We start from the raw sequence: 17,865 nt of genomic DNA, 5'->3' as shown, positions 1-17,865 counted from the left end.
GATCAGAGGGGAGTCTGCTTAAGGATTCTCTCTGCCTCTCCCCATTCTCTCTCCCCTCTCTGAATCTCTCTTTCTCCCTCTAAAACAAATAAACAAATAAACAACCTTTGCTTACAAAAACAGGCAGGAAAAAGGCAGAGTGCATTTGTCCTTCTGACAAAGTCTGCCATCCTCTGACCTAATGGGAAGGGCACTAAGTGTAAAGTTAGAGCACTTAGTTTCTAACGCCACATCTGTGCCTAAGTAAGTCCAGGCCTGGGCCACTCACTTTCTGTTTCTCAGATGTGTGCTAACACAGAATCTCCTTCTCAGTTGGCTACAAAAATAAAGTAAAACTATAATCTGAACACACTAAAACATTTGCTGCAGATTCTTCAACAAACCCACAAATAATAAACAGTAGCAGCAATATCTTAAGGTAAAAGTATATAGAAAAAGAGAACCACCATTTCTGGAGTAATCCTATATGCCAAATGCTTTGTTAAGTAGACTCTTATTTCATCCTCATCCACAACCTTATAGGGTAGGTATCATTATTCCCATTTTATAAATGAAGAGCATCAGGCAGGTTAAATAGCATGCCCAAGGTTGCAACTGGGAAGACAGGATATGAGCCCAAGCTGGCCCTCTTCAGAAGCTCAATACTACTCTGCATAGGGAGTAGCTGCTCTTTGGCAATGAGCACTCCATCAATGATCCTGAACCGATGATGACACAGGAGTGCTTCTGGGAGAGGTTTTGGAGTCAGGCCCCATTCCCCTGTCTTCAGGAATCTCCCACTCTGTCATCTGTCTTGCTCACCACCTTTTGAAAAGATCACACTCCATTTGGCATGAAAAATGATGTGGCAATCTGAGGTTTGTTTCCTTTAGGTCTGAATGGAAGGACGGTGCCTCATGAGTTGAAAAAAGACCACAAACCCCAGAACTCTAGGACAAAGTTGTCTAAGGAAGCATGGGGGAAGAAAAGGACTAAGGGGACCCCCAGAGAAACCTGGACTGGTCCTGATGACCACACCAGAGTGTGGGTCATATGGTTCTGCATGTTGGAACTTAGTAAGAGGCTATGTGATGAAACATAAGCCTATGGAATTACTCAGGCATGTCTGACTTGTCTGCCTTCTTAATCATTGCAATGAAGTTGACAGTCATTAGCATAAAATTTCAGATACTAGTTGGGAAAGAAGAAAGGGAAACTAAAATAGAATCATAGATTCATCACTGCTTCCTTTATCGGAAGGAAGGGAGCGAGGGAGGGGGAGGGGGAGAGGGAGAGAGAGAGAGAACAAGAGAGCAAGAGAGAAAGAGGAAGGAAGGCAGACCTTCCCTAGATACAGAAAAATAGATGTGTCTCCCCACTGTCAAAAAAATAAATTAGGAAAAAAACAAACCCAAGCTCCTTAGCTGAGCACTGAAGGTCTATCAGAATCTACTACAACACACGGTACAGCTCTGCTGCCTCAGCCCATAGCCCTCGCACACCCTCTGCTTCAGCACGATGGCCTCCGTGATGCTTCATCCATGCCTGAGCATGTTTCCTCTGCTGCTCCCTCTGCTTGAAGAAATGAAAGTGTGACCCATTCCACTGTTTCCTGCTAAAATGCACCCCTCACCATCCAAGTCAAATGCCACTGTCTACATCGCAGATGTCAAAGCTGAAAAGAACTTTAGAAACAGAGGGTCAAAGTCAATTCTTTCCCTGTTACCTATGAGGAAACCGAAGCCCAAAAGGGTTAAGGGTCTTCCTCTAAGTCACACAGCTGGCAGCTGGGTAGTTCTAAGTCACACAAAGACATAGTCAGGAAACCAAATCAGCTGACTTATGGTTGGGGGCATGTCATTGCTATGATGTCCTGATGGCTGCCCTGTGAAAAAGTCCTCTCCTCTTTCTAGGAGCACCAGAGTATTTACACTCTGTCTGGAATCTCCACTACTTTATGTCAGAGCTGTGTGTTTGTGTCTATATTCCTAAGTACCCGCTCTGTATCCTACCCATCATGTTATCCCAGTGCTCAGTTACCACTGCATATAGTCAGCCTTCAGTGGGCTGTAACAGTCATTGGACAAACAAAAGAAAACACCAGAAAAATCACCTGCTTCCCCACCTTGGATCCTGTCTCCCTCCCATCAGCTTCCATGCAGTGCCAGAGAGAGCTGCCAACCACCTGCTGGTCTCTCCATACTTCTCTTCAGCTTGAACCCTTAAATGCATACAATAACATCCACAATTTGGCAAGAAAGTCTTGGACAGCCCAGCCCTTCTTACCCTTCCAGACTGGTTCCCTGCCACCCAGAGCACCACCAACTCTCCCTCACCTCTTTATTTTATGCCTGCTGTTCCCTCTCCCTGGGACACACTTCAAGAGTTCCCTTCATTCCCAATTCTCTCCTACACAGCTAACCCCAATTCACCCTGTAAGATCCAAATTTTCTAAGAAGTAGCCTCCTCCAAGTAACCATTCTTGATGACCCACCTCTTCCTTCAGATGAGGTGCCTCCCTCTCTGTTCCCAAAGCACCATGGCATCCCTCCTGTGGTTCTCAGCACAGAGTATTACGTCTGCTTGTCTATGCACCTGCTCCTGTTCCCCACTAGATCATAACAGAGAGCCAGAGCTGTGTTTGCCCCTACAGCACCTAATGCAATATTCAACACATTAAATTGGACTGAAAAATTCTTATTTACTAGGTGCAACTAGACCCAGCAAATACATATATGTGGCATTATTTCATTAAAATATTTAAAAATATGTAGACCTTATGTACATGTCAGCATAATATCAGCAATACTAAGGGGACATGTCCAGAGATCTCGGCTTCTTTGCACTTACTATAAATCCAGTCTTTAAATAAAGAGCATAACATATTTAATGGCGTTATGAATGAACTGCCAGGCATTCAACAATTTGAGGAGTTCCTTTAGTATGGTGACCCAACCAATATAGCGAACCGGCCAGGGTGTATAATCAATATCCAGTAAGCACATGAGTGGAAGAAGAAAGTTCTGATACGGTTGGGGACAGAGCAGAAAGCTCTCCCCAGGAAGCCTCACAAGCACCAGGGCAGTCTCCATGGATTCATCTTCTAAAAAGTGCACACAAAGTGACTTCAGGAGACCCACTGGAGATGGCCACTGGGGTCCCCAAGACTTGGGGCTGGGCAGTTGTCAACAGATGGTTAGATGGAAACCCTGAGCCTCAGAGAATTCGCAGTATTAGATTCACACTGTGAAGAATTAGTGACAGCATCCTTGGGCAGGGAACTAAGATAAAGCCAACAGCTAACCCCAGGAAGATCTGACAGCTGCCTCAAGAGGACATACCTGTGCTACTGGACTTGAAAAGAAGGAAGGGAGTATCCAAGTACAAAGGGAAGGGGAAGAGAAACTCCAAGTTTCCCTGAGAAGGTGGCATTCCAAGAAGAGATGGCATTTCAAGAGACTCAAGATTGAACATTCCAGGAAAATTGCCTGTTGGTTAACCTGAGCAGGAGTTAGAGGCTGATGGTATAATCTGATGCTATTTTTTCCTCCCACTGACCTGCAGAACCAATTTACAAACATGCTTTCTTAAGCTGGCCTAAATTCATGCCCTCATAAACAACCGGTTCATGCTCCCTTGGTAAGAGAAGTCACAGTGAGCCACAAAGATGAGTATATTCTATGTAAGATCCTCCCCATCCTCTACACCCACTCCTCCTGTGTTAAAAGCACACAAGGAACCCAGAATTATCACCGAACAGCTCCCCGCCTCTCCCCATTTACTGACCCTCAAACTGGGGAAAAGGCCCCCAAGCCAATTCCTCCTCCAGGCTCTTCCTCTCAACTGGCCTCTTCTCTCTAAGCCTGCAGCCTCTCCTCCCATTCAGGTCTCACCTCCTCCCACATTAAATGTTGCAAGAGCCACTCGCCCTTCCTGCTGCCACCTCCACAATCTGGCTGCATCAACTTGACCACATTTATCTTCCTAAAACAAATAACCTTATTACACTTGCCCAGCTAAAAAACCTTCTAGATTCCCATTTGTTAGGAGATTTGGCCCAAACTCCACTCCTGCATGATGTGATAATGCACCACATGATCCAAGCTGGACTTTCCTGTCTCAGCCCTCACCGGCTCTCCCTCCCTCGCACTGAGTGCCCTGCTAAACCCATGTGTGCTCTCATTCTCGCCCCTCTCAACTTCTACCAGGCTTGGTAGTTCACTTGCTCTGCACAGCACAAGCCTGCTCACATTCATGACCCAGTTCAAATACTACCTCTTTCTTAAAGTCCCTGCCAACCCCTAAACCAGGGTGTTATTCCTGCATTGCACCTGTTGTCCTAGGGTAATTACTGAGAGCATGCACTTACTCTCATACTGCCTTGCTATGGATGATAAATTACATGGCCCTTCTATGTAAAACCTACCTTGAGCCAAAGATAGAACTAGTTACTCATGTAACTGTGTCTTTTGCTAGAGTGCCTATTCCTCAAGGACAATAATACTGTTCTTATCTTAGCGGGCACTTAGTGTGTACTTCCAGTATCTACGGACTGTTAGGACCTGAGAGGTGCTCCACGAGCACTAGTGGAATGAAAGAATGAATCTGATTCTTAAAAAATATTGTAGCAATCAACTTTCTCTAAACTTCATCTAAAATTCCAATGGATAGGGATCCCTGGGTGGCGCAGCGGTTTGGCGCCTGCCTTTGGCCCAGGGCGCGATCCTGGAGACCCGGGATCGAATCCCACATCAGGCTCCCGGTGCATGGAGCCTGCTTCTTCCTCCGCCTGTGTCTCTGCCTCTCTCTCTCTCTCTGTGACTATCATAAATAAATAAAAAAATAATAATAATAATAAAATAAAAATAAATAAATAAATAAAATTCCAATGGATAAATTTTCTAAATTAGAATTAAATCTGGAGCACCTGGGTGGCTCAGTCGGTTAAGCATCTGACTTTTGATTTCAGCTCAGGGCATGATCTCAGGGTCCTGGGATTGAGTCCAAGTCAAGTTCCACACTCAGCAGGGAGTCTGCTTGTCCCTCTTCCTCTCCCTCTAACCACCCCACTCCACTATGTGTGCTTGCACATGCTCACTCTCTCTCTCTCGCAAATAAATAAAATCTTAAAAAAAAAAAATAGATCTAAAAAGAATCCTGAGCCAAAAAAAACTTAAAATTAAATTTAAAATACTTAACTTTAAAAAATTTTAAAACCCTGGGCCAAAAGGCAGACCATGAAAGCACCTGCCAAATGAGCCCTTTCTCCAACTCAGTGTTTCTCAACTTTTTTTCATTATTTCCCTCTTCAGGAGCCATTAGATATTTTTTCCTAATCATACCCACCATGATTTTTTTTTTTAAATTTTTATTTATTTATGATAGTCACAGAGAGAGAGAGATAGGGGCAGAGACACAGGTAGAGGGAGAAGCAGGCTCCATGCACCGGGAGCCCGACGTGGGATTCGATCCCGGGTCTCCAGGATCGCGCCCTGGGCCAAAGGCAGGCGCCAAACCGCTGCGCCACCCAGGGATCCCCACCATGATTTTTTAATAGCACTGATATATATATATAATAAATACATATATATATATATGTATTATACATTAAAAGAGCAAGTATAGGGCAGCCCGGGTGGCTCAGCGGTTTAGCGCCACCATCAGCCCAGGGCCTGATCCTGGAGACCCTGGACTGAGTCCCACGTGGGGCTCCCTGCATGGAGCCTGCTTCTCCCTCTGCCTGTGTCTCTGCCTCTCTCTCTCTCTCTCTCTCTCCTCTCTGTGTATTCTCATGAATAAATAAATAAAATCTTAAAAAAAAAGAGCAAGTATAAAGTTTATTCTTTTTATTCAATAATGAATTTGGAATAACTGAATATTTTAAGTTAAATTAAAATTTCTAATGCTAACATTTAAATTTATAACTACATTTGTTAAGTAGCTTTTAATGTAATGTATCAAATTACATATGCCAATTTCCAATTTCTACATAATAGCAATGTAACCAAATTTTTTATTTATTTTTTATTTTTTGTAACCAATTTTTTTAAAAAGACATTCAGTAGTGCTATTTCTCTAGCAAAAATAAGACAATTGAAAAATTATCTTCTCAAAAGTTATTTTTTAGGGACACCTGGGCAGCTCAGTTGGTTAAGTATCCAACTCTTGACCTCAGCTCAGGTCTTGATCTCAGGGTCATGAGTTCAGGCCTTGTGTTGGGCTAAAAAAAAAAAAAAAAATTTTAAGTTATTTTTTAGGATGCCTGACTGGCTCAGTCAGAAGAGCATGTGACTCTTGATCTCATGGTTGTGAGCTCAAGCCCCATCTGGTGTGTAGAAATTACTTAAATAAATAAAAATGAAAACTTTAAAAAGCTATTTTTAGTGAAGTTAACTTTTTTTACATGAGAAAATAATTTTTAACTTAAGTAGCTACTAGATATTCAGATACATTGAATATTTTCTCCTTTCATTACTTGACAACTATTGGTGGACTGAATAACTTTAGTAGGATTAAATAATAAAACATAAACTATTCCTATTTAATCCTCAAACACCAAGTCATGCACGAAAACACTCAAGGCCAAACATGAACAACATCCACAAGACAGCCAATGGGCAGTCTGCACATATGAGGAGGTCACCAAGAGAGAGATGACTTCAAGATCAAGTAAATGGTAGAAAGTCCTCCACTCCTAGCCATCTATTTGCCATAGGTTTATAGTATTGACCTTGCATACATTCTGTGTATCTCCCAAGAACCTGATGTCAACATAATACCCAAGAGAAATTTTAATGAAAATAAGATATTGTTGACCAAGCTCTGAAGGGCTACAAAACCACTCCAATATCTAAGATGTTTCTGCCTCCCTGCAGAAATAATTTTTGCCACCCTTGAGGTTGCAAGCCCTAACTTCTATGTTCCCCCATTTATCCTCCTAGCAACTAAACAGAAAAAAAACAAAACTTCCAGCTACCATGACAGCTTCTCTATTACTATCATTTCCTTAGAAACTTTGAAAGAAAAGGAATTCCCATATTATTAGCTCTTCTCCCAAAAAGGAGCCTCCCTCCAAAAAAGCACAGACTTCTGTGGAAGAACACTTAGGACTCATCCAGCTCTGCTTCTTCAGATGAGGAAAAAGATGAGAGAATGAAAGACTTGCTCAATGAAATCACTAGTTACAGACAATGAGACCCCATCAGTCTGGCTCACTGCTCTATCTGCAGACAGATGTTTCCACACGCAATTAATAAATGGCTACTGGACAAATTAGTGACAGAGAGCCTGGTTCCTCTAATCCCTAGCCTACTACTTTTCCAACTACACCACTTTGTCCCCTTCTACTACCCTAGAAGATAAAACAATGGCCACATAGACTATCAAACATATATTGTTTAAAAAGCTCCCCAACTGAAATAAGCCACCTTAGTTTCACATGCCAAGTAAAACTGACCAAGAAGGTCTTGTTCACTTGTGGTACAGTGCTTGCTTCAGCCCCCTGAAAGATAGGGACTTTTTACAAATAAGTCAAGTGTACCCAGTCCACAATGCAATACTTCTTACTTGCTTACCCTGCCTGGAGCTCTATTCTAGAGTTCCTGCACACATGTCATATATCCATCCTTACCTAGCCAGAGAATCCTTGAGAGCTAAAACTATGTCTTCTCTTTCTAAGGCACCTACCAAGTTTGAGAACAGAGCAAATGTTCAATAAAACTCTGCAAAATCTCTACCAATAGAAATGATGTATCGTGAGGGACAAAAGTGAATTTGGCATGAACAAAAAAAATTGTTTGTACTCTGCTCATCTCCTAGGACCCATATAGTGCCTTACATGTAACAAGAATCTAATAATTATTGAATTTTAAAAATGAAAGATACAGCAAACACTGAGAAATTATTAAGCAACATCATCTCTGCTCCTTTTCATTCATTCAACATATGTATATTTACCAAGAATCTGTGTGCCAAGCTGTCTGCTGTTCAACACCTAACTTATTCCACAGAACTAGAGTCCTCCTCCCTAGTCAATGCATTTCAACGCTTCAATTCATATTGTAGATAGTGGGTATGGCTAGGCTGGCTAAAGTTCTCTATATGCCCAGGACAGTCCCAGTTTACACCTATTGTCCAAGTATTAATTATTAATAATATCTCCTTTCTCTCCCAACAACACCCTGGTCTTGACAATTATATTGCCCTAAGAGCACCAAATCTTTTTAGACAAAGCAGACTAGGGATTCAAAATTTTCAATCCACATTTACTGTGTACCGCCAGTCTTCTTTCCTCATTTATAATAGCAGCGTAACACGGACAAAAGTAACTGGTTATACAGAGGGAAGTAGCTGGGGATCGGATGGAACACGAAATTGAGATCACACCGTAGAGGGCCTTGCATGCCAGACTTATGAATATTTAATTTAACATACAATAGACAGCCATAAAAACTTTTAAGGGAGTGTATGTATAGTCAAAGCACCATGAAAATTTAACTACCTCGATTATAGAAAAGGACTAAGACAGGAGGAAAGAAAAACAGAAGGCTCCAGGTCATACCAAAAGACAGTCTAAGGCTATAAATAAAGAAAGGTTGTCATGGATGAAAATAGCAACAAATACGCTATTTCATCATTTGCCTTTAGGTGTACTCTAAAAGTTTCGACAATAAAAAGATGCAACTTGGCAAGCTTCGGTACCTTGGTCTGTGGTCTCGGGGGTCCTCGCTGCAAGGGGCTGGCTGTAAGGAAGGTTTTTAACAGCTAACAGCCTGGCTTGCCCTATTGCCTGTCAACCGCGTAAAGGAGTTGTAGTTTGGTTTTTGTTTCGTTTTTATTTCAAGGACTACACTGAAAACACTGCACTCGTTGTCAGGAGTTTCCCGACATTAAAGAGATGCACAGGAATCTTAACCTGCCTCCTCCAGATCTTCCACTATTGCATCATTTGAAACCAAACCTCGGGCAGCGACTTGTAAAATTCAAGTCAGGTAAGATGGCAGCAGCAGCAGCAGCAGCAGCAGCAGCAGCCGCCGCGGCAGCACCCCGATCCGCCCGGCCTCCACTTCCAGCGCGAGAGGGGGCGCGTCCCCGAGGCTGCCAAGCGCTGCAAGTGCGCCAAAGCGCAGGTCCGGCGCGCGCCCCCGGGTGCGCAGACCCCCGCGCGCCCGCCCCAGGAGGAAGTGGCTCGTGACTCAGTGACTTAAGCGCAGTCGAGCAGTCGGGAGGCGGGAGTCGGTCCTCGAAGCCACAAGCCGCGGACCCGACGGGAAAGGCCTGTGCCCTGGGGACGGAGCAGAAAGCACCAATTCCCGGGCTGCTGCTCCGGTCCCCCAGCCCTCCGGCCCCCCGCAGCCCCCGCCCTGGGGCCCGCTCGTGCGGACGCCCCTGGGGCTCCTTCTTCCCGCGGTGTCCTCCTCCTGTCACTGCCTGGAAGCCTTTCGGTCCCGCCGCCTGGAAACTTCCACAGAAGTGAGAGTCCCACAAAACCCAGAGGGCGGCCGTCGGGACTTCAGGGTCAGAGCCCACACGAGCCCAGGCGCTGCGGGAGCGGCTCAGACCCGCGCAGGGCTGCGGGCCCGGCGCCCCCGCGCGCTCGCACCCATCCACGCGCGGCCCCAACGCGCTGTCCCCCCCACGACCCCGCGGGGCCCGCGCCCAGGCGGTGCCCCCCGCAGCCCCCGCCCCCGCCCCCGCCCCCGGGCTGGAGGTTGCCGGGCCCGGCCTGGGGACCAAGGGGGCGGGACCCTGGCTGTCCCTCCGGCTCGCTCATCCCTCGCGGACTCGGGAGGCAGCGCCTGCACCCCCACCAGCCGGTACCTCGTCCGCCTCGAGCTCGGCTCCGTTGCCCACCAACGCCATGTCCCTCCTCAGGCCGCCGCCACCCAAAAACCGAACAGGGAGCTCGGGGCCGACTCGGTTTCTGGGCTCCCGGCTCAGCCCAGCGCCGGCGAGGGAGGAAGGGGGCGGCCCCGCGCTCCGGCCGGTCCCGGGCGGGGCCAGCGCGCAGCGGAGCCGGCGCTTTCCCCGCCCCCGGCGCCCGCGGACCTGCGGAGCATCCATTCCCCCCGCGGGCGCCGAGCCGGCAGCCCGGCCTCGCCCCGCCCCCCGCGGCCTCGCCCCCGCCCCCCGCGGCCTCGCCCCGCCCCCCGCGGCCTCGCCCCGCCCCCCACGCGGCTCACACTGAGGAGCCAACCACGTTCCCGCAAAGCGTCTCAGGCCCCAGGCTCCGGACCCCTCGGGGGCGGGGTCTCCGGGGGCGGGGCCCTCGGGGGGCGGGGCATCTCGCAGAAGGTGACTTTGGCCTTTGGCCCCTCTTCGCCCAGGGTACTGGAGCGGCCCGGCGTCCTGCGCTGGGCCGGGGGCTGGTGCCAAACTGCAGCCCAGAGGACGCCAGGCTGACCGGGTCGAGGCCAAGGCCGCTACCCTTGAGGCAGGTGGAAGTGTCCACCTGGCCCTTGGGCCAGTGCCAGCCCGCCTCCCTCATCAAGTGGACACCCCGTCTCCCAGGTAGTGGGGACCAGAGGGACACGATCCCCCGTCACCCAGAAACTTCTGTCACACCGCGTTTCCAGACACTATGTCAGATAGAGGCACGCTGTGTTTGCTTCTGTGTATGTTTGAAAAATAAAATCCATGAGACAGGTTGGAGCTCCTCTACCTCTCCTCCCGTTCCCCTATCATGTTATGTCCCCATTACATCCTACACTGACCCCTTTTGTAACCCCAAATATATGTATCTAATTCGTGCGTGAACTGTAAGCTCCATGAGGGTAGAGATGCTGTCCTCTTCCAGGCTGTGTCCCCAGAACCTAGAACAATGTCTTACACATAGCAGATACTCAACAAATATTTGTTGGCTGAATTTAGAAATTTATTCTTGGGGCATCTAGGTAGTTCTGTGGTTGAGCTGCCACCTTTGGCTGAGGTCGTGATCCTGGGGTCCTGGAACCAAGTCCTGCATCAGGCTCCCCACAGGGAGCCTGCTTCTCACTCTGCCTATGTCTCTCTGCCTCTCTCTGTGTGTCTCATAAATAAATAAATGCAATCTTTAAAAAGAAAAAAGTTTATTCTTTTTTAAAATTTTTTTTTGAGAGGGAGAAGGTGGGAGACAGAGAATCTTAAGCAAGCTCAACCCCCAGCAGGATGGGGGCAGGGCTCGATGTCATGACCCAAGCTCAAATCAAGAGCCTCCACTTATCTGACTGAGTCACTCAGGCACCCTTAGAAATGTATTCTTGCTTCTAACATGTAAAATAATTAAACTATCCAACTAGAAAGTTAAAAGCTGTATTTTTTAGGGCTGGGGGCATATTTTGTCTGCTTTATTCTACACACGAAAAAATTCACCAAATTTAAGTATGTAATTCTATGACATGTTTACAAAACGCCATCCCAATCATAATATAGAGCACCTTAAAAAGTTCCCTGTGCTCCTTTGCTATCAATTTCCTACCCCCACTCCCTTGCCTCTGACAACCACTGATCTTCTACTTTCTATCCCCATTGTTTTGCCTTTTCTAGAATTTCACATAAATTGAATCAGAGAGTATGTGGTCTTTTGCATCTGGCTCATGAAAAGCTACTTAATCACCATTTAGTGATAATGATAAAAATAGCTAGTATTTATTGAGTACTTACTAAGTATCAGGACTATGAGCACCACCTATACATATTATCTCTCTCTCTTTTTTTTTTTTTTTTTTTTTTTTAATGATAGTCACACAGAGAGAAAGAGAGAGAGGCAGACATAGGCAGAGGGAGAAGCAGGCTCCATGCACCGGGAGCCTGACGTGGGATTCAATCCCGGGTCTCCAGGATCGCGCCCTGGGCCAAAGGCAGGCGCTAAACCCTGGGTCAGGGATCCCCATATTATCTCATTTATACTTCATAACCCCATTAAGTAGGTACTATTATCAGTAAGCTGAGGCTAAGAGAGTTCAAGTGACTTGTTTCAGCTCAGACAGCTATGAATCAAATAAGGATGCCTAAATCTGAACTCCAGCAGTCTGACCATAATGGGTACCTGGTAACCACTGTTCTGTACTGCCTCCAGCCACTCTGCTTCTCTTATTTGTTTCTGTACACCAACTGCCTACAGATGTCTATTACACACATTTTCAAAGAGTCCCCTCTGCATCTTTGAAACTTCTCTAAGATTTTAACAATTCATTATGTAACTTTATAAAAGAAAAATAAAATGGTTTCTATCCCATATACAACATGAAAAAATATGATTGTGGTGATGGTTGCAGAACTCTGAATTTTCTACAAATCATTGAATTGTATGCTTATGGGTGAATATTATGGTTATCTACAAAATATCTCAATAAGGACATTTTTTTCACTGGTTGACACATTTCTTTAGATGCTCTTAGGATCAAATGTATGGGACTAGGAGGGAACTAAAGGTCTTTTAATTCCAATACTCCTGAAAATTTCCATTCCTCCTCCCCACTTCCTCCCTTTTCTGTTTATGCTTCACTTTCTGAGGCTAGATTTCCTGTCTCGATCCAGATTCTACTCTGTATTACTCACACATGATTCTGCTTTCATTGGTTTTCATTGGTTCCTAAATTAATATCACATCTTTTTTACGTGAAACCATCTATCTCATTGGTGGCTTCTTCCTTTCCTGTATGCTTTGTTACTGTCTCACAAATTTCATCTCAAATTTTGAAGAAATACAAAAGAAGTTGGCTCTAATTAGTGACATGATGATGTTGTAATGAGAAGTCTGATTTTTCAGGAATCTATTCTTATAAAGTTCAGGGTTTGTTTTTGTTTTTTTAATATCCGATATCAAATCTGAAGATCTGTATGTCTTAAATTCACATCACTAGATAAAGCAACACTCTAGATCAGCAACACTCGTTATTTCTAAGAAAGCCAATTGTAAATATTGAATGAATACGTTCTAGCCACTGGAACATCTAATCAAATTTGCTTTGCTCCTGGCAGATGCCAACTTTCTCTGCACACGTATGATTTTGCGGGGTCATGAATCACAAATATAATACAACCTTTTTCAAAAAAGTATTCGAATGGATTCATTTTTGCAACAGAATTCATTGCCAGTTTGCTGATAACATTGTACTCTTAACAGTCAAGTGAGAGTACTCAAATATTTAATTTCCCAAAAGTAACTAACAGAGTGATGAAGCAAGAGTGAGTGTCGTATTTGTTTTTTACTTTGAAAGCACACCTACTGGGATCTGTTTGGAATTCAAAATAATTCTAATATTGCTCACAATCTTATCTTTAGTATTCCTGAACCTGTTACCCTTAGTTGACCTAGGGTTTTCTGTGCATGCTTGATTTAAATAAAAGTTGCATCTTCATCATTTGTGTAGTGGGAAAGAGAGTGGTTGTCCATTTAGGAGAGAATAATTTTAGATGTTCGTATCCATGAAATAAGTGTTCATTGTAAATTAAGCATTTGTCAATGGCTTTGTCTCACATTCCTCAAGGAGAATTTTCCCCTCCAACATAGCCTTTCCCTCCCAATTACAAGCTCCCATGCCCTCCTACTGCCTTCATAGCACTTTTTCCTACCTGAACCATCTTGTCCATTTGTTTACATGTTCATGGTCTACCTCCCTCGACAACACCCCCTCACACACCCTATAATGTAAACTCCATCTGGGAAGGCACCCTGTGTTTCATGTTTCTAACAGAGAACCCCAGTACCCAAAACTTATCAGATATTTAATAAATGGTTATTGAGTGAACAAATGAAAGTATCAAAAGTTCATAATACACAAAGAATTTTGTTTAGACCAAATGCCAATACTATAGAATAGTACATTTTTTTTAAAAGCAGATAACCAATAATAATGAGGGAGATTAAAGATGGCAAATTGGGCACCTGGATGGCTCTGTGGTTGAGCATCTGCCTTTGGCTCAGGGCATGATCCCAGGGTCCTAGGATCAAGTCCCACATCAAGATCCCTGCAGGGAGCCTGCTTTTTCCTCTGCCTATGTCTCTGCCTCTCTCTCTCTGTATCTCTCATGAATTAATAAATAAAAGCTTTCAAAAAATAAAGATGGCAAATTACATGAAACCCAAAAAGTAAAAAAAAAAAAAAAAAAAAGAAACCCAAAAAGTACATACTGTTTTTCTTAGGATAATGTGCAAGGTATGATAACTGTCCTTTTTTTTAAGATTTTATTTATTTATTCATGAGAAACACAGAGAGCGAGAGAGGCAGAGACACAGGCAGAGGGAGAAGCAGGTTCCATGCAGGGAGCCCGATGTGGGACTCGATCCTGGGACTCCAGGATCACGTCCTGGGTCGAAGGCTGGCGCTAAACCACTGAGCCACCCAGGGATCCCCTGATAACTGTCTTTAATGTCAACTCATTTTTTCAAAATTATACAAGAGCTAAGCACTTAGAGTTCTCTCAGTGACCTAAAAGGGATTAATTCATGTTTCTGGGAGAGGCTTAAATGCTAGGGGGAAAAAAACCGCATTATTTAGTGGAGGCTGAAATCCTCCCTTAAGAATATCCCTATTCTAGGCATCTGGAGCTGGGTAAACATTCATTTTGCCCTATTTGTCAGTTCTTTGTTATAAATATATATTTGTATGTAAATATATGTTTATAAATTATGTATATATATATATATATATATAATCTTTCCAGTCACCTTCCTATTTATTTTCCCTATATCTCTTTAAATTACATTAATCTCATTTTTTCAGGTGAGGAAAGTGAGGTCCAGAGAAGAGAAAAGCAACACAAAGACTAACTTTGACAAATGAGACCTCTGAGTAGTGTTGAAGATTTAAAACCAAGAATACATATAGAATCTGTGGCAGAGACTGCTCATTGCCACCTGCTGTTCAATCTCCCTTTGTTCCATCAGTAAGAGAACCTAATTTTTCTTAAAGAATTTATTTATTTATCTGACAGAGAGAGAGAGAGTACAAACAGGGTAGGGGCAGAAGGAGAGAAGCAGGTGCCCCACTGAGCAGGGGGACCCCCCCTGACTTGGGGCTCTATCCCAGAACCCTGAAATCATGACCTGAGCCAAAGGCAGATGCTTAACCATTGACTGAGCCACCCAGGCGCCACAGAACCTGATTTTATATAAGGTAGCCCGGTACCCAGCTAAAAGACTACATTTTCAAGTACTTCTTTACAACTAGGAATGGCTCATATAATGAAATTCTGGCCAATGAAATATATTATATTTGACTTCCAGGAAAGTTATTTAAAGGGAAATATGACTCACCAAGACATGTGCCTTTTCCCCCTTCTGCCTCTTCTCCTTCCCACAGCCTAGAAGAGATGTCATAGTTGGAGCTCCTGCCATCCTACTAGACCATGAATTAATACCTTGACAACGGAAGCCATGAGCTAGAATAGTGGATCAAAGGAATCTGGATTCCTGATAACAGTGGAGCTGCCTCACAAGTACTTGACTACCAATCCCATATTTATATTACATGAACAATAAATCAATTGTTACTTTGTTTAAGCCACCATTATACTGAGTTTTCTGTTAGATGCCAACAAACCTAAATCTAAATATACACGTATCTAATTCAAAGTGTTATTAGATGTCCTGGGTTTCCACATACCTTCCCACTTACTCAGCGGAAGCTTCTGTAGAGCTTCCCGTTAGTGTTGGACTAGCATAGGTGACTTGGAGCAGTCTGGCAGCCCATGTATACCTCTCCTGAGGGCATTTCCTGCAAGTCCTCCTTCCCTGGCAATGCTGGGCCCTTTTTTCTGGTATGTATCCCTTCACATTGCTAGAGGTTTTTCTTGTCTTACAAGTCCAAATATTTTCCACATTCCAAAGGATACTAGCATCTTTTTTTCAGTGATCTTCTCACTGTATTTCATGCATAAGTTTAGTAAACCAATAATTATCTCTGACCATCTTCAATTCTATTCTCACAGCCTCCTTTAGGTCCTGTATTTACAACACTATTGATTTGGCACCTTGGCTTAAACAGGCAATTCCTGCACTCACCTAGAGGAGGAGTCACAGACACAAACCTTCTTGGTAAGACTTACAGGTAGTAACATCCATATTCTGAAACCAGTTTTGACTTTTGACTTGTAATAACTCGCTCTAAGTGTCTCAAAGTGATGATTCTCAAACTTGAGGATGCATCGGAATCATCTAGAAGGCTTGTTAAAACACAGATTTCTGGCCCAACCCCCAGTTTCCCATTAGGTAGACATGAAGTGGAACCCACTTGTTACTATAGCTGTTGGCTGCTGCTGGGGCTCCTAATTCAAGAACCATGCCTTAACAACCACTGTTCTAAATTATGGCAAGCACGTGAGTCCTTCGGGCACAAGCAGCCTACCTGCCAGATGTAGCCCACCAAGAGCTCAGGATGAGAAACGAGATAAGTGCTTTTGTGTTGCTACTTAGCACACAAGGTTTCACATGAACATTCCATCTCAATGAAAGGCTGTGACAGTTTTCTCCTTGATATTCTTTCAACAACAGTAAAATCCAAGTGGTAAGAATATATCTTTACTTTTCCATGTGACTCAATAAAACCACCTTCGTTTCATTTTCATAAATTTTAATTTTTGTTTGGTTGATTGATGTGGAAAAAAAAAAGGTAGGTCTTCACTGCTCCAAGTGAGCCTGACTTCCAGGCAGATATCAGACCACCAGGAGTAAAGTCTCACCTCCTGGCTCCTTGAAACCTGGATTTGTGACCTTTGAACAATGCACTTTAATTTTTTCACGTTTTGGGCGTGTGTCAAATATAGAATACAGGATTAAAGTACATAAATGCTTGGATTCTAATTGTCGGGCTGAAAAAAGCCTCCGAGGGGCGCCTGGATGGCTCAGTTGGTTAAGCATCCAACTCCTGATTTTAGCTCAAGTCATGATCTCAGCCTCATGAGACTGAGCCACATGTTGGGCTCAGCACTCAGCAGGGAGTCTTCTCTCTCTCTCTCTCCCTCTGTTCCTTCCCCAACTGCCACCTCATATGCATATGCTCACTCTCTCTAAAAGAATAAAATAAAAATTAAAAATAAAAGAAAGACACCCTCCTTCACTTACAGTTATGATGGCATGTGGGTGATGAGTGGAAATAGCCAAATAGGTAATTTTTCATGTTCCCAAATTCCCAGATATCTCAAGTAATTTCCCCCACAATGCCATATTAGCTAATGTGCTTAAGGGGAAAAAAAGACTTGTAAGGTAAAACCATTTTTGCTATTTGATATACTTTGTACTACCTATATACCATCTCTTCTCTTTGATGCTTTCAACTGGCTTGGAATTCCCCATTGGTTTCCCAAAGGACAGCTTTATCTGGAAACATATATAAATATTGAAAATTAGGCTCATATAGTCAATAATATTGTAATAACTTTGTGTGGCAATAGATGGTAACTAGGCTTACAGTGGGGATCACTTCATTATATATAAAAAATACTGAATCAAGGATCCCTGGGCGGCTCAGTGGTTTAGTGTCTGCCTTCGGCCCAAGGTGCGATCCTGGAGACCCAGGATCGAGTTCCACATCAGGCTCCCTGCATGGAGCCTGCTTCTCCCTCTGCCTATGTCTCTGCCTCTCCTTCTCTGTGTCTGTCATGAATAAATAAATAAAATCTTTAAAAAAAATACTGAATCACTACGAGGTACACTTGAAACTAGTAGGATATTATATGTCTGCTATACTTCAAATAGATAGAAGGAGAGGAAGAAGTAAGGAAGAAAAGAAAGAAAGAAATTATAAGAAAATAAAGTAGGCTCCAGGGTGACAGCCCTCAGGTGCAGCATGGGGGCCTCTGACTGGCTCAACAGTGCATCTGGGGGGAGGGTCAGCACAATATTATTTCTGCATGTCTGGACTGTTCACTTGTCTCCTAAGCATTTCCACAACAGCTCTGTGAGGG

At 44.1% G+C, this 17,865-nt stretch overlaps 1 protein-coding gene across 3 annotated transcripts in view; it reads right to left on the bottom strand.

Moving 5' to 3' along the window:
- Positions 1–9,980, bottom strand: part of TTC39B (tetratricopeptide repeat domain 39B) — a 130,920-nt gene extending 120,940 nt beyond the window's left edge. The window contains exon 1 of one of the 3 annotated variants that reach the window (XM_072728239.1): positions 9,799–9,980. In XM_072728239.1, the coding sequence (XP_072584340.1) occupies positions 9,799–9,840 (42 nt within the window). In that variant the 5' untranslated portion in view covers positions 9,841–9,980. Of the gene's footprint in view, positions 1–8,679; positions 9,104–9,798 lie in introns of those variants that run through there. The other 2 variants (XM_072728240.1, XM_026001423.2) reach the window with 2 other exon arrangements.
- Positions 9,981–17,865: the final 7,885 nt, after the last annotated feature.

Source organism: Vulpes vulpes, chromosome 12 (genome assembly GCF_048418805.1).
Source record: "Vulpes vulpes isolate BD-2025 chromosome 12, VulVul3, whole genome shotgun sequence".
In the NCBI taxonomy this organism is placed as follows: domain Eukaryota; kingdom Metazoa; phylum Chordata; class Mammalia; order Carnivora; family Canidae; genus Vulpes; species Vulpes vulpes.
The sequence above is the reverse complement of the archived record's forward strand: the minus strand, read 5'-3'. Positions and strand labels throughout refer to the sequence as shown.